The sequence below is a fragment of the Hibiscus syriacus genome, unplaced genomic scaffold (genome assembly GCF_006381635.1).
Source record: "Hibiscus syriacus cultivar Baekdansim isolate YM2019G1 unplaced genomic scaffold, ASM638163v2 tig00110954_pilon, whole genome shotgun sequence".
NCBI lineage: Eukaryota > Viridiplantae > Streptophyta > Magnoliopsida > Malvales > Malvaceae > Hibiscus > Hibiscus syriacus.
This window is the reverse complement of record NW_024062931.1, coordinates 1,441,902-1,466,796: the sequence shown is the minus strand read 5'-3', so window position 1 is coordinate 1,466,796 and position 24,895 is coordinate 1,441,902. Positions and strand designations below refer to the sequence as shown.

The following is a 24,895-nucleotide window of genomic DNA, read 5'->3' as shown; positions in this document are numbered from 1 at the left end:
TGAAAGTAAAAAAGATGAAAAGAGATAAAATGATAAGATTTCCTTCCCATCAACCTCAACAAATAGGAATTTTGTCACCCATTCAACAAATAGAAGCACCCTTGCGTTGTCATATATCAATAATTTTCTTTCCTAAAAGGATGCAAATACAATTGCAGCTGTAATGAGATGCTTAGAGACGCAAGAAACTTTCAATTTGCACGTATCAAAATGACATCGTTTAATTGAGTTACACGCGGCCCATTATGTTTATAATCGATTGCTTTGCAATTCTCTTTTGACTGTCGACCGTATAATTTAGGGTAAATTATATACTTACTCACTGAATTTTATTTTCTCTTCTATTTTATTTATCGTACTTTCAATTCTTTCAATTTACTCATTAAACTTTAGACATTGAACTTTTTTAGTCAGTAACAATGAGATAACGTGGCTTTTTTATTAATATAATGAGTATATATATATATATATTATTAATATTAAAATATAACATGTAATAATTAAATAAAAAAAAATCTTAATCTCCCCACCCTCCTCCCACCCCAAATCCTCATTTTCCAACCATCATCATAATTGTCAAGATGTGCTAAACCCCTAAATTATATCATCATCATCACTATCTCCCAATCAAACTCAATATCTCAATTTCAACATTTTTTTTTGAACTTTAACATCTCTATCAACATCAAAAACACAACAAGCTCATCCATTAAACTCAAAATATACAGTAAAACACAATAATCATCTAAAAAAAAGAGAAATATAGAAGGGAATAAACATTTGCCCCTCTGTCATTTAGCCTTCGTGATGGTCGGTGACAATTTGAAATGGTGATGGCGAGAAGTAAAAAAAAAAGAAGAAAGAAAAATCAGAAATAATATAAGAGAGAAAAGTAAAAGAAAGCAAAAAATTTGAGAGCTTTACCTTTATTTATTTTTTACTACAACGATGAAGGATGAGAGAAATGGGGATCGGGATTGGGGGTGGTTCATGTTGAAGAAAGAAAATGAGAGGAGAAAATGGGGTAAATGACATGATTCATGATTTTGAGAGACATGAGGGGAGGTGGTGGAAGAAAAAGGGATAAAATAAAAAAAATTATTTTTATCAAAATGACGTGGTTTTGATCCAAATTTTATTTTTTTAATGATTCAAAACTACGTCATTTTATTACAAGTTACCATATCATAATGTCGTTAATTTTTTAACGGAAGAGTGACAAAAAAGTCAATGTATAAAATTCAGTAAGCAAATTGAAAATAATTGAAAGTATGATGAGTAAAGTAAGAAATAGAATAAAGTTTAGTGAATAAGAATGTAAATTTACCCTATAATTTACGCATCTTGATGAGAGGTGGAAAACAGAGGGATGGAAAAATGTCACAGAATGAAAACAGACACGTGGGCAATGTTAAAACGAAACCGCAGCGGTAGCACGACATCAAACTTCTTATCATCAATCACCATCACCTCCCTTTTGCTTTTACTTTGCTTGCCTCTCAACAACAGAGCTTCTACTTTGGCTTACTAATTCCGCCATACATATTATTAAATTCGCCGCCTTGCTTTCTATACTTAATTCTGTATTAGGTCTAGAAACGGATACCTCCTTTAGTTGTTGAAGGAAAAACCAGATACGAAGACCACTTTCCATATTCTTCATTGTTCTTCGATAGGATCGAATTCAAATTCCTTTCTCTCTCTCTTGGATGATAGATTTTAGTCTTCTTATTGTCCTGTTGAGATCTTAATATATGAAAAATGCAGCAACAAGGAGCTTCTTCAAGGTCTCAAAGCTCCGCTTATCTCAACGCGCTCTCCCTAGAAATTGAGAAAAAGCTTCTGCGGGTTCGTTTTCTGTTTTTCTCTCGTCCTTTTGATAAAAATGGAAAGAAAATCAGGATTTGGATTTGGATTTTTATTTTCCTTTTCAAATCTATCTTCTAATTTATTCTCTTAAGAAGAAGAACATATATTAGGTTTAAGGTTAACATTTTTTTGGGGTCATGATTTGAGTATTTACTAACCTCCGAACTCTGCAAAGTCTTATATCTTTTTTTTTTTCAGGTTGATCAAAAGTACTGCGTTTAAGAGTTTCTTGATCTATGTGTAACTCAAAATTTTGCAGGCATTAGCGTCTCCATCACAAATACGCAACTTATTACAAGAGCTATTTGCCGATATAGCTTTGGAAGTCGATGATCGAGCCCAAGGTTAGCTAAGATATTTTAACTCATTCTATTTTTTTTTTTTTGTCCTTTTCATTTTAAAAATCACTAACCAAATAGTTAGTTTTCAAGTTCGCGTGCCTTTTTAATAGATTTGAGGATTGAACTCTCGTAATTTTTTATCATATGGAAATTTAATTTTTTTGTTTTGTATGTTTTTTGGACTTCTCATCATGTTTGTTTCTTATGGATATTTAAAACAGATATAATTCTAAATAGAGAAGAAGATGCAATTTCTCCTGCTGGTCGATTATGCTTTTACGACTTCCTTGCGGGTTATTATATTCAAGTGCCTGAGAGTGGAAAGCCAATCCTTGATTTGATTGTGCAACTATGGAGCCAGTCATTTTCATCTCACATTTTCTCCCTTTTATTCCATAAATGGGTAAGCAAGCTCATGATTAGTTCATAGTTCTTTTCTGCGTTTCATCATGGGATTTCTCTTTTGAACTTCTTTGCTTGCTGCAGTAGTAATTCATTCTTTAGGAGTTTTTCTCTGGATAAAAGTTGTTCGCTGCCATCATAGAATAGGATTCGAGTCTTGTGCAACCCACTTCTTCCCCCCAAATTCGTAATGGTAAAAAAATATATGGAATTCAACTTACCTTTCTGGAATTTGAATCCGATTGCTCGGTCAATGGAACTCATAATTCTTGCTTTCTTGGAGACTATTCTGCTGGTATAATGGTAGTAATTTTTGCTTCGTCTAGTAATTAAAATATATATTAACATTATTGACAGAACAAATGTTGTATTAATCACTGAATGGTCTTTCGATGAAGTCCTTTACATTGAACAATATATTTTTTCTGCAGTTATTTGAAGTTCAACTGGATAATCCAGACGTACAACTACGTTATTCCTCTGCACTTGTTCAGGGTGCTACAAATGTTTTCTGGTATGAATGCAAATTGGTAATTCTTGAGTGCGGTTTTTGTCATGTTTCCAAATGTCAATACCTGTAAAAGTTGGATGGACATGTTACCATTATGATGGCCATGTTTGTTGTAAAAGTGGAATCACATACACCCCGCTAATGTTACAACATTTTTGTGCTTGTATGCAGGATGGATATACAATCCAATACGAGGTGTTTCCAATCTCTCTTTCAGGTAAAACCTAAAAATAAACATATAACTCTTTGAAGTGCATGTTTCATTTTATTTTGGAGGATCCATCTATCAACACTTCTTATCATCTATGGACTTAGTACCTCCTTGACGAAGTTGCATTGGAGTCAACACGGTTAAATAAAATTTCAGTACAGGTAAAATATTTTTGCTTTATATCTTGTTTTGGTGTTTCTGAAAGATGATAATGCCAAGTTCTGGATCGTTGTATAGTTTCCGTTTTCTCATCAAAATTCCTTAGTGGCAATTATCTTCTAGAACTAATTCTACAATATTTAATTTTCAGGCCCAGCGAGATCTATACCTTTTACTTTCAAGGTTCATATTCTTTTACAACTCAGGTTGGGTTTCTCCCCCTTTGGGAAATTGATCTTGAAATATAATTTACATGTAGGGATGTTCCTTTTATGACATGTTATTCTATGCAGTCGACAAAATTGAAAGCTTCGTTAAGCAATGTCCTGCTTTTCCAAATGCTTTCCTGGTGGGTGGACCAGCTGATATACTTGTTATTGAACTAACCGACCAGGTAACTTCATATTTCCATGGTCAGATGGTATACATTTAATGATATTGCTTAACATTACCACCTTAATTGAAAGCTGTTGCAATGACCAACATATTCACATTTCGGAAAATTTTCTTTTGCCAGCTTTTAAAATTAAAGGTGGAGCCAGTCCTACTGCATTATCTTTCGCAGATTAAGGTTCTCCGAGGTATGAGTTATTACCATCAACTTCTTCCAAGATAATGGGGCATTTGACTATTCAAATATGACCTTAATTTTTACTTCCTGCAGGCATGGAACTGAGAATGGCTATAAGTACAAGGCTCAAAACCTGTCTGTATAGCTTTACATCACCTGGTGGTCCAATGTATCCTACAAGGGCTGTCCGTCATGTAGCTTGGGATGCCTTAGATTTTCTTTTTCCCGTAAGTACCCTTTGGAACTGCTCTTTACAGTGATGCATTTCCGAAATAAAACAAACAACGCCTTGATTTTCGAAATAAGGGTTGTCAGGACTTAGATATTAATCTCGTGAGACATCTGAACTGTAATTAGCCTCATTCATTTAGTCAAAACTAACAAACCCATAAATGCTCTTAACTAATTTCCAAGTTGAAAACCCATCCACATAACTGACATAAGTACCCAATCACTTGCATCCAAGTTGATCTGAATCTCTGATGCATTATTCATAAGCTAATCGTGTTTGCATGCATGTAGAAGCTCAGAGTGGACTTTTACAAGTAAATATGCTTATATTGGAAATTTGGTCTTCTGAATTTTAGTTATCTGCTTACATAAGTATAGGGATGGCAATGGCGATGGGGAAGGGTGGTTTCTTTGTCACCTCAACCCCAACTCAAATTTTATGCCTCCTATCCTGAATTCGAGTTTGTTTAAAATTTCAGCTTTGGAACTAAACCTCGAAAAGAGAAGTTCCCAACTCCAACTCAGCCCGTCCCAGAATATTGTATTTATTTTTATAATATATTCAGTTTTACAAGATTTGACTTGAATTCAAATTTCTTAATTGAAAACTCAATCCGCCCCCACATATGCCCCTGATTCTCAAAACAAAAAATCTGCCCTATAGGATCGAGTCAGGTTAGAGCTTGACAGGTTTAGTTATTTTGCAATCCTGGGTAAGTCAATGATATGCGCCACTGGTACAAGAATACTTTTCTTTTTGGGCGTATAATAATTGTTGTTATTTTGCAGGTAGGACGTTACCCTCGACATCTAATAAGTTTGTTCTTTAGACTGTTATATCCCTGGTATTGGCCATCTTCATGTTGTAATTTTATAGTGTCTTGCATAAAGGCCGTTTTCTATTCTTTGTTGGGATTGATCTATTCTAGGTGGGGAAAACTTGGAGACCGCAAATCGGCTTAATGCATTTTCAAATATGGGTTCAATAAGTTGCGCAAAACTTTAGGTTGTATGATTACATGGGTTAAGTATGTTTCTCTTTGTAATTTTCTTTCTTTGCCTTTTAGACATGTGACAAGAGTCTTGGCCCTCATGTAGTGTTTTTTTATTTTTTTGCAATGGGTATACATGTTTTAAGATTGGTTAATTTTTCATTTAAATAACTGAAATTTTGGCCCAGAGTCGAACACGGTTTCTATTATATTATTTATAAAACATAAGAATATTTGGAATGTTGATTTGAAGGGCTGTTTTCCAAAGAGTTGAATAGTTTGATTGCAATCTATGGGCGGGCCATTGGCTTGGGCGTTACCTTTAGCATAGGGTGGTTGGATCTCAAATAGGAAGGATCAGCTCTTGCTAGGGCCTCGGCCCTCTAATCTAATACTCAGAAAAGCAAGACAATAGGACTTTCGCTAGGGCTAGTTGCCATCCGATATGAACGAAAAATATCAGTGTGACTTTTCCTTATAAACATGATAATTATCACTTAATTAATATTGATGTTTCTGTAAATATTGGAACATTTAATAACATCGATAGAGGGCCACTGAGTTTAGACTAAGCTGCCAAATGTCTCAGTAGCATACAGTCCAACATAAGGGGAGCGGTAACCTCACTAGATTACCGCAAAAGATTAAATCGAATAGAGTTCGGTACAACTTTCTTTAGCATTAAACTCCGGTTCATTCACCGAGTTAAACGCCCAATAAGATATTGTTTCGAAATAAATTCCTACTAATAAAATACTAAACCGAATATATATTTTATCCAAATTGAAAGGAAAAGCATATAACATAACGAACAAATCGATTCAACATTCCACCTTATAAAACTAGAATCGGTAACAGACCGAATCCTGTTGGAGTGATAGTTCTTTCACTTCTTAAACTGACTCTGTGAATTATCCTTGAGATGGTGACAAGATACTTCCTCGTCCATATAAAACTAAAATAGCTAGAATTCATATAGAGATATCAATCAAATAGTATGATGAGAAATGGGTCCAATAACTAGGCAGACTGTAAATAGGAAACCAGCACTGACCAACTTCATTGTCCAAAGGTTGGAGCTAGCTTCCATAGTCATGACTTATAAGGGTATGCCAACTATGAGAAGAACCATACAAAGCATTGTTCACTTTCAATTTCCTAAACTTGATTCAGAGGAAGATGGACCATCTTCCTCATGCCGAATTAAAGCCATTTGCCCTAAACAATAAGAGCATAGCAGCTCGCAGTATGACAAAAAAAGGTCATGCAAATTCCCACCATTTGAGTCTTAGCTCTTCATAAAGTATATCAACCCCTAACTACTCACTAATGAGTTTTAAGTTTTTAACACTCATTCCAAACTACGACCTCCTCAAAACCCCAAAAATGAAATGCAGGCATACACATACCCCAAGAGTGATTGGTCACTTGCTATAGAGACTGAAAGAAGAACTTCAGAAACTTAGTGTACTTCAACAGATTTCTATTATCATTTCAAGTTGAAACCAAGCCCTATATGTAAAAGCCATCAACAGCCTTTTCCCACCAGGGTTGAACTGAGGCAGAGAGACTTCATAGATAAGGGGGGAAAGAATAATATCCCTTGGCACTAATATATAGGGTGAAGTCTAAATAAGAAAAGCAACTGCTTCACACATAATTCAAAGGACAGATTCTGAAAAAAGAAAACAAGAGAACATAAAAGAAATTTAACTTGATTGCAGTCTCCCTCGTCCCGAAATGCAGGAGCAACCAAAAGGCAAAGCAAGCTTCGGGCGACGGCAAGATTACTCCTCCCATAGGATGCAGCCAAAGTTTCCTTTGCATATGGAAAACCGAGAGAATAAGTTCTTTCATTCCTAACTTGTGGGATGAGTCAATTTCAATGGAACCAAAAGCATAATTGCAGATTACAGAATGATAGCTTTCCACTAATCCACATTCTTTATACCCAAGTCAAAGGAACAATCAACAGTAAAAGCCCAAACTCCATAAAACTCAAGACACTAATAGTTCTCTCCATGACTAGTTCCCCTATAGAGTGATTTTGGTAGGTATACAGAAAATTGTTTAGCATCAAGCACATAATGTCCATAGTAGGAAAGACTCGAAGCCAACCAAAAGAACATGATCATTGCTTCAATTTGTCTGCATTGCTTCAGTATGATACTTCTCTAGATCAGCATCAAGATCTTCTGCAGAAACCTTTTCTCCACGACCCCTTCCCCGTCCACGGCCCCTTCCAAAGCCACGGCCTCCACCAACACCACGTTGCCTACGAAATCCTCCACCCCTGCCACGGCCACTGTAAAATAACAACATCAAGATCAGATAAGTTACTTAAATTGATCAGTAATCGGAAACGGTTTATTAATAGCATGAACAAACGAAACGGCTCAAATATTCCACACAAATTCACTAACAAAATTTTGGTACCAAATTCACCATACAGTGAAAGCTAACAGACACTTACCAAGATAAACTGAAAGTATAGGCAATTTTTTAGCAGCATGTAACATCTCAAACGAAACAGCATAAGAATCGACATAATCTAAAATAAAGAATAAACAATGTTCATGCAAATTATAAAAAACTCGTACCCCCTAGGGGCTCCATTTGAACTTCCAAAAGCAAGATTAGCAGCTATAGGTGCAGCAGGGGTGGCAATGTTTGTTCCCACGATCTCAATTTTCATTGGCTTCCCATCAAGCTGAACATTGTTGTATCTCTTGACCGCAGACAAAGCATCAGCTTTCCGTGAGAAGACAACTTCTGCTGTTCCCTGGTATTGGTAAGAGGGTTTTTTTTCTTCCTAAATTACAATGTGATGCAAATAATTTCAAAGGAAGGAACAGTCAATTCCAAACTCATCAGATACCTTTGATCTACCGGTCCAGTCATAATGAATTGCATAGCGTTTCAGGTCACCAACCTCAGAAAATAACTCCTATTTATGAACAAACATTAGAAAACTCAAAAAACAAAGCCATAACAACAATACAATATCGATCTTAAAAAGTTGAAAGTGTTGCAAAGTATAGCTAGACTACATTCAAATACATGAAAATTTTAAATTTAAATAATAGTTTAGCTACTCGCAACCACCCCCCACCACCCAAAAAAACGGCCCTAATCAAGATAAGTTTATGGAGAAATAAAATTCAAATCAATATAGCGGGCAACATAATAAAAAAAATGAAACAAAAAGAGAAATAATGCATTAAATACTAAAGAACATAGCAGAAAATAATTATAAAAAATTACTTTGATGTCGTCGTTAGAAACTCCAAAATCTAAATTAGAGATGTAGAGCTTCGTTCCAGTTTCTATTGCGGAGGCCCGACCGGCTTGTCCTTGGAACGCCGCTCCCTTGTCCGTATACATATCATGCTGCCACGTCGTCTCCGGCGCCTGAACAAAATCAAACGAACTTAGTTGATAAAGAAAATGGATCAAAACGAAATTAAGAAACCAAAAACACAAAGAGAAGTATAATCAGATCTAAATCCCTAGCTATGTACCATAGCGGTGGTATACGGTGCCGAGCGGTTAGCTCCTCGGTTAGAAAAGCGACGGATGGGTCCAGCTCCAGATCCACGGCCTCGACCGCGAGGATTACCAGATCCGGACTTACGGTTACGCTTGATGAGGTCGTCTAGTGACATCTCTAAGGCACTTGACATTCTTTTAAATATTTTATAAGTTAGAACAAAGAAGGAAGAAAAACTCTAGAAAGATAAATGCAAGAACAGAGAAAGAGAGATGGAAGGAGCAGAGGTAGGGTTTCGCCAGAGAGAAGCACAAAGAAGCAATTTGTATCCAAAATCATAAAAGAAGAGCAGCGAAGGATTAAGTCGGTTGTTAACTTATGTTTAAGTTATAAGTAATTTAAGATAAGGCCTACGTATTCCCTCTTAATGTGGTGTAGTTGGTTATCACATCAATCTAACACACTAAAGGTCTCCAGTTCGAGTCCGGCCTACGCCATGTTCCTTATTTTTTTATCCTTTTGGCCGCATTCACTAACTGGAAACGATACCTGCGAAGGTCAGGCACAAAGGAAAACCAACCTTGAATATCTTCACGATGTGAGCAGGCAAGCTAATTTTGTCTTGGGAAGGAATCCTTACAAGGCTTTCGACTTTGGAGGATTTAAACAAGGATGATGATGGAGATATAGCTAATTTTTTCATAATCCTTATTTCTTTCGCAACATCAATATTTCATTAATTGAACTATTTGTAACTCAATTTTATTGAAATAAGGCAATGAAAACTGTTCAGTGCCAATTAACAATTTAATATGCCTGTTCAGTGCTGCTCTACAACCATAAACAAATTAATTAGGTTTCAAACCAGAAAAGCTGCACACAATTACCTATCATCTGCTTAATCATTTACTTATTAAATCTAGGAAAGAGACATCAACACTTGTTTAGAACAAAAGGATTCATTCCGAATTCCTTTGTATTACACCAACAAAACCACATTAACCGATCTATGATTACATATAACCCTAAATCCGGCTAAACTCACGATATAATGCTTTGGAAATAAATAATTCACGAAATAACGTTCTCCCAAGATTAATTGATGAAGTAGGGTGAATTGCACAGTTGGCCGTAGGTCGCCATGCCTTCCGGGCGACCTACGACGTGGCTTCCCGACGAGGATCGTGTCGTGCATGGGACATGCACAACCCAACCATAGGTCGTCAAGCACTCCAAGCGACCTACAAGGTCGTCATGCACTCCCAGCGACCTTGTAGGTCGCCAAGCAATCCCAGCGACCAAGATGGTAGGTCGCCATGTACGCCCAGCGACCTTATAGGTCGCCATCCACGCCGGCGTCCAACGTTGGGCCATACAGGATAGGTAGCCATACAATCCTCTCCTCGCGTCTGATTTTCACTTGCAGCTGCTCAGGAGAACCTATTCCTCCTGCTCCTCGCGTGATTCCTCTTACATCTGCTCAGGAGACCTCATGCATACAGCTGTAATAGATGTATTATTGCAGCATGATTTGAGCTGCAAAGTGTCATAGCTTCGTGCCCTAGCTTCGAGCCATAGCTGCTCCCTCATGCCATAGCTTCGAGACTGTCCACTCTTGTTATCATAACTGTATTGGTGCAGCATAAAATTAGCTGTTGCATGCAGTAATTAGTGTTGTATTATTGCAACGTTCAACGGTTGAAAAATTTACAGCCTTCAACGTGAATTATACAGCTCAAATTGATTGCAGCTTACCAACCGTTGAAAGATCATTATATATTGGATATGAGGGGTTTAGGGTAGAATCATAAGAAAGAAAGAAAATTTGGCGAGAGAAAGGAAATGAAAGGAAAAGAGTAAGAAGAGGAAATGTAGATAAAGGCTCAAACATCGTTCGTGAGGTAATTTTTAATTGTTTAATTTAGTTTATTAATATGAAATTATGAAATAATTAGTTTGTTAGTTTAGGGTTTAGGATAAAACAGAAATTTAGTTAATTAGTTTGTTAGTATAAATTATTAGTTTGTTAGTTTAAGTTATATTATATTAATTTGTTAGTTTAAGTTATATATTAGATTATATAAAAAATTAGTTAATTAGTTTCTTAGTTTAAGTTATTAAATGTAAAAAATATTTAATTAATTTGTTAGTGTGTTTAAACGTATATTAGGTTGTTTGTTGAAGTTTAAGTTAAAATATTAAAAAAGTTAATTAGTGCTTAATTAGTTTGTTAGTTTGTTATTTTAACTAAATATATTATAATAAAGAAATAGTTTATTAGTTTAAGTTATATTATAATATATTAGATTATATAAATTTAATTTTTTTAATTTATGTTGTTTAAAGAAATAATTTTTTTACACATACAGAGCATTATTCCACAACATTTTTCCACGTACATATTGATTCGAAGAAAGAAACAATAATGGAAAGGAAAGGAAAGGAAATGAGCAACAACTTTTTCACGATTGTCCATTATAATGGACAGATTATGGAAAATGAGATCGGAGTAGTTTTTCAGTCTGAAAAACCAATAAATATGATGTTCAGAAAAGACATCACATTTATAGAAATAAAGCATAATATAGAAAGAAAAATTCGAGTTGCAGTTGATGGTTTGAGGTATAGGTTTATGATATGCCCCAACCCAGTCAAATATGCTGCAGTTCCACTTGAAGAAGATGATGATATTGGAACCATGGTTGGATTACATGAGTCAACCAATATAGCAGTTATTGAGTTATTTGTTGATGTGCATAACATATGTGATGTTCCTGGGTCATCAAGAGGTGTGGCTCAAAATCCATCTGAAATGACTTTATATAGTCAGTTTGAGGAGCCGACATATAGGTTCCCGAACAATTTTATGGCACTATTGGAAAGTGTAAATGAAGTCGGGGGGACATCTGCAACAGAAGAGTATGAGACGAGAAACATACCGGAATTGGTTGTTGATATTGACGCTGAAAATCGATGGGGAGAAATTCATGATGATTCAAGCGAAGATGAAGAAACCGAAGAACCCGTTTTGGGCAGCGACGAAAATATTTTTGGTGGAGGTGCAATTGATGAAGTTCTGGCACCGTATGAAGCTACTCCTCACATGTACGAGATAGACTATGATGCGATGAGGGCACCTGAATTCCCAGACATGCCACATTTACCTCCATACCAAATGACTGAATCATTCGATAATTCTGGTGAATTTTCAGTTGGGGTGCAATTCAGAGGAAAAAAAGAAGCTACCCTGGCGATTAAAGAGTACTGCATAAAATGCCATGTTGATATCCATGTTGCAGAGTCCAACCAGAAAACCCTATACGCGAAGTGTGTAAAATATGGCCTAGAGTGCAAGTGGAAGATCAGAGTGTCGAAAAATCAAAGGCACGATGTTTGGGTCATCACGAGGTACAATAGTCCGCACACATGTTTGCAAAACTTCATCGAACAAGACCACCGACTATTGGACTCCGATGTAATATGTGAATACGTGAAGGCGATGGTTGAAAAGGATCCAAGGATATCTTGTTCAGTGTTAGCTGCATCTATTCGAAGCCAATTTAGATATCAAGTAAAATATGGCAAGGTGTGGAATGCGAAGATGAAGGCAATGAAGCTGACGTATGGAGATTGGGATACATCGTACAATGAGCTACCACATTTTCTACAAGCAATGAAGCGATTTATCCCAGGAACCATAGTGAAGTCTCAAACCATACCCGCATATGACGAAGAATGTCAACTTCTGCTAGGGAAGAAAATATTTCATAGACTATTTTGGGCATTCAAGGCATGTATTGAAGGATTTCCAGTTTGCAAACGTATGATCCAAGTAGATGGTACGTGGCTGTATGGTCAATATAGGCATGTACTTTTGATGGCAGTTGCTCAAGATGGTGAGCGAAATATCTTCCCAATTGCATTCGCCATTGTTGAGGGAGAGACAACAGAGGCTTGGGATTTCTTTCTGACCAATCTACGTCAATATGTCGTTCGTGAAGATATAGTTTGCTTGATATCCGATAGAGGAACATGTATTTTGGCGGCAATTGAACGACCAGGAAGTCGTTGGATACCTCCGTATGCATATCGACATTTTGTATCCGTCATATTGGCAAGAATAGTATCGACCAATTTCATAACGCACACATTCGTAGCGAGATAGTCAGCATGGGTAAGTTTTATTTTAATATTTGTGCATTTTTTACATAGTTTTTTTTAATTGCTGTTTAACACAGTATATTATGAAACAAGATACGAACTACGTCGACCAAATTTTGACAAGAGATTGGAGAATTTAAAGGTATTTTACGATGATCAGTGTGTTTGGAAGTGGGCTTCAAAAATACCGCGGGAAAAATGGTCACAAGCATACGATGAAGGTCGGAGATACGGACATATGACCACAAACCTTGCTGAGGCCATTAATTCAGTACTAAAAGGTACACGTCATCTCCCAATTGCGAGTGTGATGAAAGAGACGTACTTTAGATTGGCTAAAGTTTGGTCGGACAAAGGCAAAGAAATAGAGAGTCTTATAAATAGAGGTAAAACTTGGGCTCCTACAGTGGTGGAATCAATGGAAGTAAATGAGCGATTGGCAACATCAATGGTTGTTCATAATTTCGATCGAGTTGGCCATACTTTTGTCGTGTCGTGCATACGCCGTAACGTCGGAGGAGAAGACCAAACATTTAGAGTTGATTTACGACAGAAATGGTGTGATTGTGGTCGTTTTCAGGCATGGAAATATCCATGTGCTCATGCAGTCGTTGCATGTATGTTTGCTGGTGTAAGCGCATACATTTATGTTGATGAGTGCTTTCACTTACGTAGGATATTAAATGTCTACAGCTATGCGTTCAGACAGATACCGAATGAATCATATTGGCCCAGAAAAGATCATGACGAATGGCTGCCAAATCCAATGCTTCGCAGAAGTCCAAAGGGTTGACCTGAGTCCACTCGTATTCATACCAGTATGGATTTCCATGCTAGAGAGAGAGGTCAAGCAAAGAGATGCGGATTATGTAGGGGTGAAGGCCATTCAAAAAATAATTGTCCTAATTTACCAAGATATAGGCCTCATCATTAGTAATGATATATGTATTTCTATGAATTTCTATGTATTTATAAGATTTAGTAATTATTAGTAATGATGAAATTATTATTAATATTTAATGATTTGATAGTAATGATTAGTAATAATGAAATTATTATTAATTTTTAATGATTTAATAGTAATGATTAGTAATAATGAAATTATTATTAATTTTTAATGATTTGATAGTAATGATTAGTAATAATGAAATCATTATTAATTTTTAATGATTTGATAGTAATGATTTAGTAATGATTTAGTAATGATTAGTAATAATGAAATTATTATTAATTTTTAATGATTTGATAGTAATGATTAGTAATAATGAAATTATTATTAATATTTAATGATTTGATATTAATGATTTAGTAATGATTAGTAATAATGAAATTATTATTAATTTTTAATGATTTGATAGTAATGATTTAGTAATGATTAGTAATAATGAAATTATTATTAATTTTTAATGATTTGATAGTAATGATTAGTAATAATGAAATCATTATTAATTTTTAATTATTTGATAGTAATGATTTAGTAATGATTAGTAATAATGAAATTATTATTAATTTTTAATGATTTGATAGTAATGATTAGTAATAATAATTATTATTATATTAATGATTTGATATTAATGATTTAGTAATGATTTGATAGTAATGATTTACTACTTGAACAATGAACAATGTTTGGTTCAATTAACCATATTTTCGTTACATAACTAGTAATGAAATTATAATAATGATTTGATACTAAAAATCATTATAAATATGTCGAATTTGTTAAGGTTTGAAAAAACTAGTCTAATGTCAATATTAAATTTGTAACAAATAACAAACTAGTTTACAATTGTTGCCGATGTCGGGGTGTTGTTGAATGATAATGTTGGGGCGGACGTCTGATGCGTTGTGGTCGTTGCGGTTGCTCAGGAGTATGGTACCCATCCTCCTCATTCGTTGGGGGCATTTGAACTGACATGTGTTCAAAGTCATACGTCGACGAATACATGGGAGAGTAGATGGATGCATCAGGCTGCACAAACTCTGGTATGTATGCATCGTCGAACGGTTGTGGTGCGCTATTATCCACATCGGTCATTTCCGCTTCAGGTTGTTGAGATGAACTCACATTCCCACTTGGTAGAGAGTATTCAGCTTTACCAAATCTTTTCTTAAACCTCAAAAATTGTCGCCTCTCTACAATTGTTGTCAAGAATGGCTTTCCATTATCCAAAAAATAAGCAAGGTAAGCCGAAGTCTCAAAATTAAAGTCGTCGTCTTGAATGTCGTCAAGAGTTGGCATGAATGAAGCCCTATTGTTCCAAGCATTAATGTAGGTTGCATGCTTCTCAACCCAATTAACATTTTCTTTACGACGACCATCAAATCTGTGCAGCTGGTCATGCGTCTCAAACCAATTCACCTGACGACGACCATCTAAGATTTGGAGGAGGTCATGATCCCATGGACTCCGCGAAATAGGTTGGTGGAAGTGGAATTGCCTCAACACTCTATCCCCAAATTGGATCTCAACAAACGCAAAATTGATCAATGGTGTAACAGCACACCAATATTGAAACCCATCTAAAATATCGTGCGGTATCAACGCAAGTATTTCTTCATTCATGTATGGTCTCCAATTAAACTGTAAAATTACAAAAAACAATAAAATTTATTTAAATCAAATAATATAGTTAATTTAAATAATAATTAAAAATAACAGATTATACATACCTCCTTTTTTGCCTTAATGTCGATCTTCAGCCTGAAATATTTAATGTTGTTGTGCACCAACCCCGTGCCTTCAATTTTATGCCTCCATCTGTATATCAATCAAAACAAAAATATGGTCATTTTTATTTTATAATTAATATTTTATATTAAAATAGAGAATTCATATTACCTTTCGGCAAGCGGAAAGTCAACCGCAGTCCGACTAATCGGTGTCAGAAACGGAAGTCTATGCCAAGCCCATGACTGTAGCAGCAACAGACATCCACCGATTTCTGCTGTATTATTATCATTCACGACTAATGACGCCTTGCACATCTCACGATACAAGAACGCCAATATCGCCGATCCCCAGCTATATTGCCTATTATTCTCAAAATTTCTTAAAAAAAGAAGATATTGAGTGTGAACATAACTACCGGATTTATCTGGCATTAAAATACCCCCAATCAACTGTAATATATATGCTCGTGTTGCATATATAATTTCGTGGTCCGTACTATTTGGTTGAAGCTGAAATTCATTCTTCAACCATGACAGCCTCACACGCCACCCTTTACACTCTGGTGGTACAGGCGTTTTCCCAAGAAACAAGCTACAAAGTTGTGCCACATTATTAAACTCATGTGACATTACCACTGGCATCCCATTTGTTTGGACCCCGAGTTGCAATGTCACATCCTCCAGAGTTATCGTACATTCGCCACACGGCAAATGAAACGTGTGTGTTTCTGGTCTCCAACGCTCAATCAAGGCACTGATCAAACCTGGGACCAACTTGTAATCTCACACAAATGTTACATACCAAAATCCAACCTCCTGCAAGTTTTCTTCTATCAATCTGTGTGGCTTGGGCACTTTATGTAGCCGATGACGAAGGACTCGCTGCTCGTCCTCCTGCAATTAAATATTTCAAAAAATTTATCACAATCATAAAATAATATTCAAATATTTGTTAATTATAATTCATTAAACAAATATTTTATTCACCATTATTCCCAAATGACTTGAAATATGTTCATTGTCAAGTTTCAGCAGTGGAATTTGGTCAGCCATTGGAATGAATCTGTAAAAAAAGTAAACAACAGTATTTAAAAATTCATTTAATATAACTAATATAATCTAACTAACTAACTAACTATTTTACAACACAACAAAAAAATTTAATATAATAACTTATAATATATTAAACTAATAAACTAACAAACTAAACTTTTTAAAATATAAGTTAAACGTAAATTTTCCCTTAAACAACTAATAAACTATTCTTTAATATAACATTAACTAATAAACTATTCTTTAATATAAATTAACTAATAAATGATTTTTAATTATAATTTACTACTAAAAAACTAATTAACTAATTTTTTATATAATATAAATTCAACAAACAAATAACTTAACTATTTAACTAACACAAACTAATTATATATTTTTTATATATAACTAACGACTAACAAACTAACTAAATATTTTTATTAATATGTAACTATCAAACATGCTAATTAAATAATTTTTTTTATTTCTATATGATATAACTTAAACTAACAATAATATAACTTAAACTAACAAACTAATTAACTAATTTTTTGTTTTACCCTAATTTATAATAATAAACTAATTAACTAATAATTTATAACAATAAACTAATTTAAATAATTATTCTTTTATATAACTTAAACTAATAAACTATTTTTTATTATAATAAAACTTAAACTACTAATAAACTAATTTTTTATATAATATAAATTCAACAACCAAAATATAACTTAACTATTTAACTAACTACAAACTAATTAAATATTAGACTAACTAACACACTAATTAATTATTTTTTTAATATATAACCATCAAACAAACAAATTAAATAATTAACTAAAATTTTGTTTTAACTTAAACCATAAACTAACAAACTAACAATTTAAAATAATAAACTAATTAAAATAATTAAAAAAAACTTACCTCGATGTTGTGCTCTCCCTTTCTTCTTCCTCCTCTTTTCTCTGCTATCTTCTCTTTGCTATTTTCTCCCTTTCTTTCTCTCTTAATTGTTTCACTCATTAACCCCATCCATCCAATATATAATACAACAACCGGGCATACTTTGCTTCAATTATAGGTGGCCGAGTCATTCACGTTCACAGGCTGCAATAATACAGCAATAAGTGCTGCAATAATGCAGCTGATTTCACGCTGCATGGGAGCAGAGGCGCAGAGGCAGCAGAGTGGGGCAAAGGCATAGGTTGTTGGGATCCCTTGGCAACCTACAATGTCGCTGGGATACCCTGGCGACCTACAATGTCGCTGGGATTCCCTAGCGACCTACCCACGTTGCATGCTGCCATGCACAGCCATGCAGAGACTCCAACCTTGCCCAGACCCATGCCACGTTGCCGTGCAGAGACTCCAACCTCGCCCAGACCCATGCCACGTTGCCATGCCGACATGCACAACCATGCAGAGACTCCATGCAATCCATGCTTGGCAAATGCTTCAATTGCGAGGACGAATTTGTAATGAGACATGGGATCATTTGCACACTCAGGGTAGAAGGAAAAGGTCATGTCTAAACCACCAACATTGTTCAGGCCAACCATGGACTGCATGGCGACCTTTGGGGGCTGCATGGATTGCATGGCGACCTACCTAGGTCGCTGGGCGTGCATGGCGACCTGGTAGGTCGCTGGGCGTGCATGGCGACCTACCCCCGGGACTGTAGAGATCACCCCATCTGAGCAATTAATCTGCGAGGGCACTATCTCGTGAAAAAAAAATTTCAACGCATTATCTCGTTGATTTTGCCCCCTAAATCCAGCCCTAAGAGCTGGTAAACTTGGTTACTGCCTTAGTGCCTTCAGAGACTGCGTGTTTGGCAAGCTCTCCAGGAAGTACAAGTTTGACAGCGGTCTGGATTTCCCTGGAAGTGATCGTTGGCTTCTTGTTGTACCTCGCGAGTCTGGAAGCTTCTTGAGCGAGCTTCTCGAAGATATTGTTGATGAAACTGTTCATGATCCCCATATCCTTGCTTGAGATCCCGATATCAGGGTGGACTTGCTTCAGAACTTTAAAGATGTAGATCTTGTAGGTTTCTACGCTCTTCTTGGCCTTCTTCTTCTTCTTCTTGTCTCCAGCAGCGCCGCCTTCTTTGGGAAGCTTCTTCCCGGCTTTCGCTTCTTCTCGGCTGCGGATTTCTCTGCGACAGTTGTCTTTTTCTCCTCGGCCGGCTTCTTCTCGGCTGGCTTCTTCTCAGCTTTGGGCGCCATGGAAAATTGTCTGTTTTGCTTTGGGAAGATTGGGATATTATGAAGCTTTTCTGGAGATGAATGTAAGTTGAAAGACTGGTAAATATAAGAGAAAATTGAAGAGTTTGATTGGATGATTTAGAGAGACGCGGATTGGTGACGTGGAGTTTTGTAGTAGTTGAATTGATAATTTGGATCGACCGCCTGGAAATGTACGTCAAAGACAGTTCAGCGTAAGAAACAAAGATCGATACGTGGCGGGTTTTAATTGGAGGTATTATGGGGACTCGGAATAATGAGTGCGGGATGGGTTCGGTTCGGGAATTTAGAGTTTCGATAATGATTTTGAAATTTGAAGGGCAACCAAATGAAAAATATATATTTCCCTCTAAATATCTTATTCGATTTACATTCAATTAATTATATACCAAAATTATAATATTATCAAATGATATTTTTCTTTTAGTTGTCCTCTAGTTTCAAGGTTTTGTCCTGACTAGTCTGAATCGATTCGGGTCACACATTTAATTTTAGTAAGTCTCTCAGCAAAGATTTCTTAAGAGATATCACATTAATCTCAAGTATCATACTTTTTTTTGCATGAAACAAGCTATATAAATGATTAAAAAAATCTTGTTATTTCTAATATTATCGAGTTCGAGTACCAATAATTGCATGATATCAATATCAATTGTTAGACATTCCGTCTAATAGCCTCACGCATGCATAACAAATCATAAGATTTAAATCGAAATTGCTATTTGTTCTAGACAAAGACCTGAATGTAACGTCAAACCAAAATCATAGCAGCCCACCACCAATTAACATTTTACATCAAACAAAAGCAAAATGCATTTCACCATCTCCATTATTCCTGCTTCTTGGAGACCCCAATTTAGTTGGCACGGCTTCTAATAACATCGAGTCCTATCTCGGTCGGGTCAGTTGCCTGCAGCTCTACTTGAATACCATCCAACTCTCTCTTGAACCTGTCCTTCGAGCTTGCATAAATCATCTTGCTTCTCACCCTTGACGTGTCCGGAGACCTTCACATAAACAGCAAGGAATAAAATGTATACAGATTGGAATATTCAAAAAGTACTAATGGTTTCAAGCATGCATTATATACCATGCAACGAAGAAAATCCTGCTTTTCTGGCAATTCTCAGCAGTCACAAAGTCAAAATCGTATACAGCATATCGACATTCATCAGCAGGGAGGCTTGCAGTGAAATCCTCGTAGCTTTGAGTTGGCTCACCAAGCTTTTCCACAACAATCTGCTTTTGTTTCTCCTCGATCTTGGAATACTATGAAGCGATAAGTTCTTTTAGCCTTCAACTCTAGAAATTTCAACTTGCAGTCATCATGCACAGCCATTCCAGAAGCTGCATTAGCCTGTAAAGGGATGGTTCATAGAATACATAAGCTTTCATACAACAATGACACCTTCAAATTATATATGACCAATTAATCCATCAGCTCTTTCCCATTTTTTTACCTTTTCTAACCATTCCCAAGAAATGAAATACTTAACAGGCTAATTAAAGACACCACATGATCTTGAGTTCTCCCTCAGAAAATAACAGAAAGACGGGTCAATGACTCCAAACAACCAGGTCAACCCCATTGATCTAATCCCACTTTCTTTTTGGTCTCCAGTGTTTTGACAATGAACCATAAATTTGAAATTACACAAAATTCTTAAACATTTAACAGGCTTAAATGCAATATTCCAGTCTTAAAGAGTATTAACTAACTGGTACCTTTCTGAGATATGAACCTAATTACTTTCATTGTATAAAGTCAAGCAGCACTGCTGTATGGATCAGAATGTTCAAACTTTAGTGAGGACCAAAACGATGAAGATGTAGAAGTATGCATAGAAGGACACGTTCTCCCCTCAAATGATTGTTTCAAGTACCTAGGGTCTATGATATATAAAGATGGGGTGTAGAAGATGACGTTACACACCGTATAAAGGCGGGATGGCTAAAGTGGAGGGCCGCTACTGGAGTTTTTGTGTGACAAGAAGGTGTCTCTAAAACTTAAGGGAAAATTTTATAGAATGGCAATAAGACCAGCACTGCTGTATGGATCAGAATGTTGGGCAACCAAGAAGGATCATGTAAGGAGGATAGAGGCCGCAGAAATGAGAATGCTTCGATGGACATGCGGTCGGACTCTGTGGGATATGACAACAAACTCTGCTATTAGGATGTCCTTGGGGGTGGTGCCTGTTTCCGAAAAATTGAGGGAGGGAAGACTACGGTGGTTTGGGCATGTCCTTAGGCGACTACCGTCGGATGCTGTCAGGAGGGTAGAGTCGATTACAGTCGACGGTGCCAGAAGGCGAGGACGACCAAGGCAGAAGTGGGAAGACTGCTTGAGATCTGATTTGATGGATTTAGCCCTTACCGAGGACATGACCTCTGATAGGAAAGTATGGAGACTCAAAACTAGGGTAGTCGAGTAGTGTGGGTAACTTCTACTTTTTATACGTTTCTGTTATTGGTATTTATGAAGGCTTAGAACTAGGCTTGCTTTCGTTGACTTCTGTGTAACATTCTCTTCACTTTTAAATTTAGTCGGGTCTTACGTTTCTGTCTATATGCAGAGATTTTTTCGTATGGATTTATTTGCAGGGATTACTGCCCAAGTACAAACGCGCATATGATATTAATGATATTAATGTCTGCATATGAATACTGTTCAACTATGTATTTATGTATTTATTTATACATGCATTGCATTTTATCTATATTTTTAATTTTCTGACTGCCGGAGGTCTTCCACGGAAAGGAATTGGGTTTTGTTGTTGTTGTTGTTGTATAAAGTCAAGCAGCAACAACAACAACAATAAAGGTAATTGAGAAGGCCTAGGTCACCGATAGGAAACCGCTTCAGCAGTGACACACATACGTTTGTGGGGGGAAATGAAAGAATTAAACAATAATATCTAAATTCAGAAAGCACAATATATCAATAACGGCCACTGGAAAAATGATCACAAGGAATCCTCATTTTGAAACAAATGCCAACATACATAACGGATTAATGAAAATCTTTAAAATACGATCAATAATTCGTTAACCATTGTAAATCATAATGTTTATTGATATGTCTACGCGAAAACATGAATTTTCGGATAAATCAAAATGGCAGATCAATGAAGATTAAGTCGAGCAATCTTTTTATCAATAATAAATTCTAAAGTTTCAATCAATTGTAACAATACAAAACGCCAATACATCATGAAGCGGAAGATCAAACAATAATAGAAGAATGAAACATTTTGTTACTTTCACAAAAATCATCCATTGGAGAAAAATAAAAATAAAATGTAAATGTAAATCCAGCAATGAATTGTTTTGAAAGATTCAGACTGGGTTAATCAGCAGAAACTCAGAGCTCTATGTTCAACATACATGATAAACTACATCTAAAATAAATTAAATGTTCTAAGCAAGTTAAAGAATGATAGATCGAACGCAAAGACTTGAATCAGAAAATAAGAAGAGAAAAAGAAGAAACTCACCATGGCTTCTCTAGGTAGAACTTATAGAGAGAAAATCTAGGGCAACAAGAGTATCCAAAAAAGAGAACGGAGTAAGGAATTATTGGGCTTTCTCAATATGATTCTGGGAGATAATAGCTCTGTCTTTAAATAAATAATAAAATTCTCTCTTTTTTTTTCTTTCGGTTAAACTATATAAGTAGTCACTAATAATTGAGTAAATTTCCCTTTTACCCACTAATGTTTCAAAAATAACGATTTAATCATTGATGTTATTGATTTATAACAAATCGACTACTCATTTATTAACAATCGTTACTAGAGTAACAAAATACTGATGTGAAACGTTAATCCAACTAATGACATCATTTGATCATACAAGACAAATTGTTTATCGTGTCTACTTATAGAAATAACAAAAAGGATAGTTTGATTCATCAAATTGTTTAGAAAAATTCATGCATTCAGTCAAATCAATCATGAAAGTGCATATATGGATTATCGGATGAGCCGAAGATCATTGTTGAAGGCGGATTCGAACTGAATACATCCATCGTTGACCCAATATCAATCATTGGATCTTTTCGTGTCCTAACTTGGATCGTAGGGTGAAAAACAATTTGTAATAAAGGGAACATGCACAAAAAGATTCCATTGTTGATATGAGGTCAACGATGGATGTATTCAGTTCGAACCTATCTTTAACAATGATCTTTAGCTCATCTGATAACCCATTTATCATTCCCATGGTTGGTCAGACTCATGTGCATATATTTTTCAAGCAATTTTTAAAGGGACTTCTGTTGTGCGGTGCCTAAAAAACGGTTTGACCTGTTAAACAAGTGACCGGTTAAAATTTAGATCGGTTATATTTTATCATTTAACCGAAAATATTATCAAATACAATAATATATTAGGTAGCGCTTATATAATGTAATAGGTAGCGCTTATATTGACTTATTTTCTAACTAAACATGTATATTTAAACTGGTAACATTGCAAATTTACCTATTACATTATAATTATCGGTTTTGATGTTTTTGAGATTAATACAATTTTAAATGTATCGACACTTTATGTGTGCACCTCATTGTGCTTTCATTTTGGGAAAAAAGTATCAACACATATTTAAAGAGTTCGATACATAATGTAAACCTATTTGCTAATTAACCAGTATATTTTTACCGGTTACATTGTAAATTTATCTGTTACATAATAATTATCGATTTCGATGTTTTTTGGATCGATACTTTTCATAAATGCATCGACACTTATGCGTGCACCAGTTTGAGTTCTTCAATCAACAATTTCAATGACACAAAATCCTAACCAAAAAAATAAAATTAAAACTGACCTAACTTTATCATATGGAGATAATAAGAGTATATCATAAGTTTACGTTGAAAGATGTCTGTTTCTGGGCTTTTGTTCTTTGAGAAACTGATAATATGGTGGGTTTCTCAATGAAATAAAAATGACCACACAAGCACACTTTTTACTATCGGCTTTGTCATTTCGAGACCGATTTTGTCATATTTTTACTTGTTATATTGTTATGGATCGATACATTTTTATAAAGTATCGACACTTTATTGGCGCTATAACTTTTTTTCTTTTAAATTCCAAAAGTGTCGATACTTATAATAAAGTATCGACACTTTCAACATATACGGTAGCTCTTTACCGATTTTGTCATTTCGAGACTGGTTTTGTCATATTTTTAACTGTTATATTGTTATGGATTAATACATTTTTATAAAGTATCGACATTTTATTAGTACTATAACTTCTTTTCTTTTAAATTCCAAAAGTGTCTATACTTATAATAAAATATCGACACTATCAACATATCCGGTAGCGTTTGAGCTGTTTTGTCATTTATAGACCGGTTTTGTCATTTGTTTACCTGTTATATTGTTATGGATTAATACATTTTTATAAAATATCGATACTTTCAATATATCCGATAGCGCTTTACCTGTTTTGTCATTTATAAACCGATTTTTTCTTTTTTTTACCTGTTATATTGTTATGGATCGATACATTTTTATAAAGTATCGACACTTTCAATATATCCGGTAGCGCTTTACCTGTTTTGTCATTTATAGACCGGTTTTGTCATTTTTTGCCTGTTATATTGTTATGGATCGATACATTTTTATAAAGTATCGACACTTTCAATATATCTGGTAGCGCTTTACTTGTTTTGTCATTTATAGACCAGTTTGTCTTTTTTTTTACCTGTTATATTGTTATGGATCGATACATTTTTATAAAGTATCGACACTTTCAATATATCCGGTAGCGCTTTACCTGTTTTGTCATTTATAGACCGGTTTTATCATTTTTTTACCTGTTATATTGTTATGGATCGATATATTTTTATAAAGTATCGACACTTTCAATATATCCGGTAGCGTTTTACCTGTTTTTTCATTTATAGACCGGTTTTGTCATTTTTTACCTGTTATATTGTTATGGATCAATATATTTTTATAAAGTATCGACACAAACCGAAAAGCTAAGTTTG

The 24,895-nt window shown here is 35.2% G+C and overlaps 2 protein-coding genes and 2 pseudogenes across 3 annotated transcripts; 1 reads left to right on the top strand and 3 right to left on the bottom strand.

The window, feature by feature from the left end:
• Positions 1–1,601: 1,601 nt before the first annotated feature.
• On the top strand, positions 1,602–5,341 carry LOC120148210. Its single transcript, XM_039161380.1, has 11 exons — positions 1,602–1,848; positions 2,129–2,213; positions 2,432–2,613; positions 3,044–3,126; positions 3,295–3,340; positions 3,439–3,495; positions 3,645–3,699; positions 3,787–3,887; positions 4,011–4,074; positions 4,158–4,291; positions 5,085–5,341. The coding sequence occupies exons 1-11, from the start codon at positions 1,762–1,764 to the stop codon at positions 5,256–5,258; spliced, it is 1,068 nt and encodes a 355-aa protein (XP_039017311.1). The 5' UTR covers positions 1,602–1,761; the 3' UTR covers positions 5,259–5,341.
• Positions 5,342–7,173: 1,832 nt separating this feature from the next.
• LOC120148173 (THO complex subunit 4A-like) lies at positions 7,174–23,854 on the bottom strand. Of its 2 annotated transcripts, XM_039161347.1 has the most exons (6): positions 23,850–23,854; positions 8,809–9,013; positions 8,552–8,698; positions 8,166–8,234; positions 7,888–8,069; positions 7,174–7,592 (listed from the first exon to the last, which is right to left on the bottom strand). In XM_039161347.1, exons 2-6 carry the CDS (start codon positions 8,968–8,970, stop codon positions 7,427–7,429), a joined length of 726 nt encoding a protein of 241 aa, XP_039017278.1. In that variant the 5' UTR covers positions 8,971–9,013; positions 23,850–23,854; the 3' UTR covers positions 7,174–7,426. The 2 variants fall into 2 exon arrangements, with proteins under 2 accessions (XP_039017278.1, XP_039017277.1); XM_039161346.1 differs by lacking the exon at positions 23,850–23,854 and having other exon boundaries at positions 8,809–9,074.
• On the bottom strand, positions 18,426–18,877 carry LOC120148175 (annotated as a pseudogene).
• LOC120148177 lies at positions 19,466–20,246 on the bottom strand (annotated as a pseudogene).
• Positions 23,855–24,895: the final 1,041 nt, after the last annotated feature.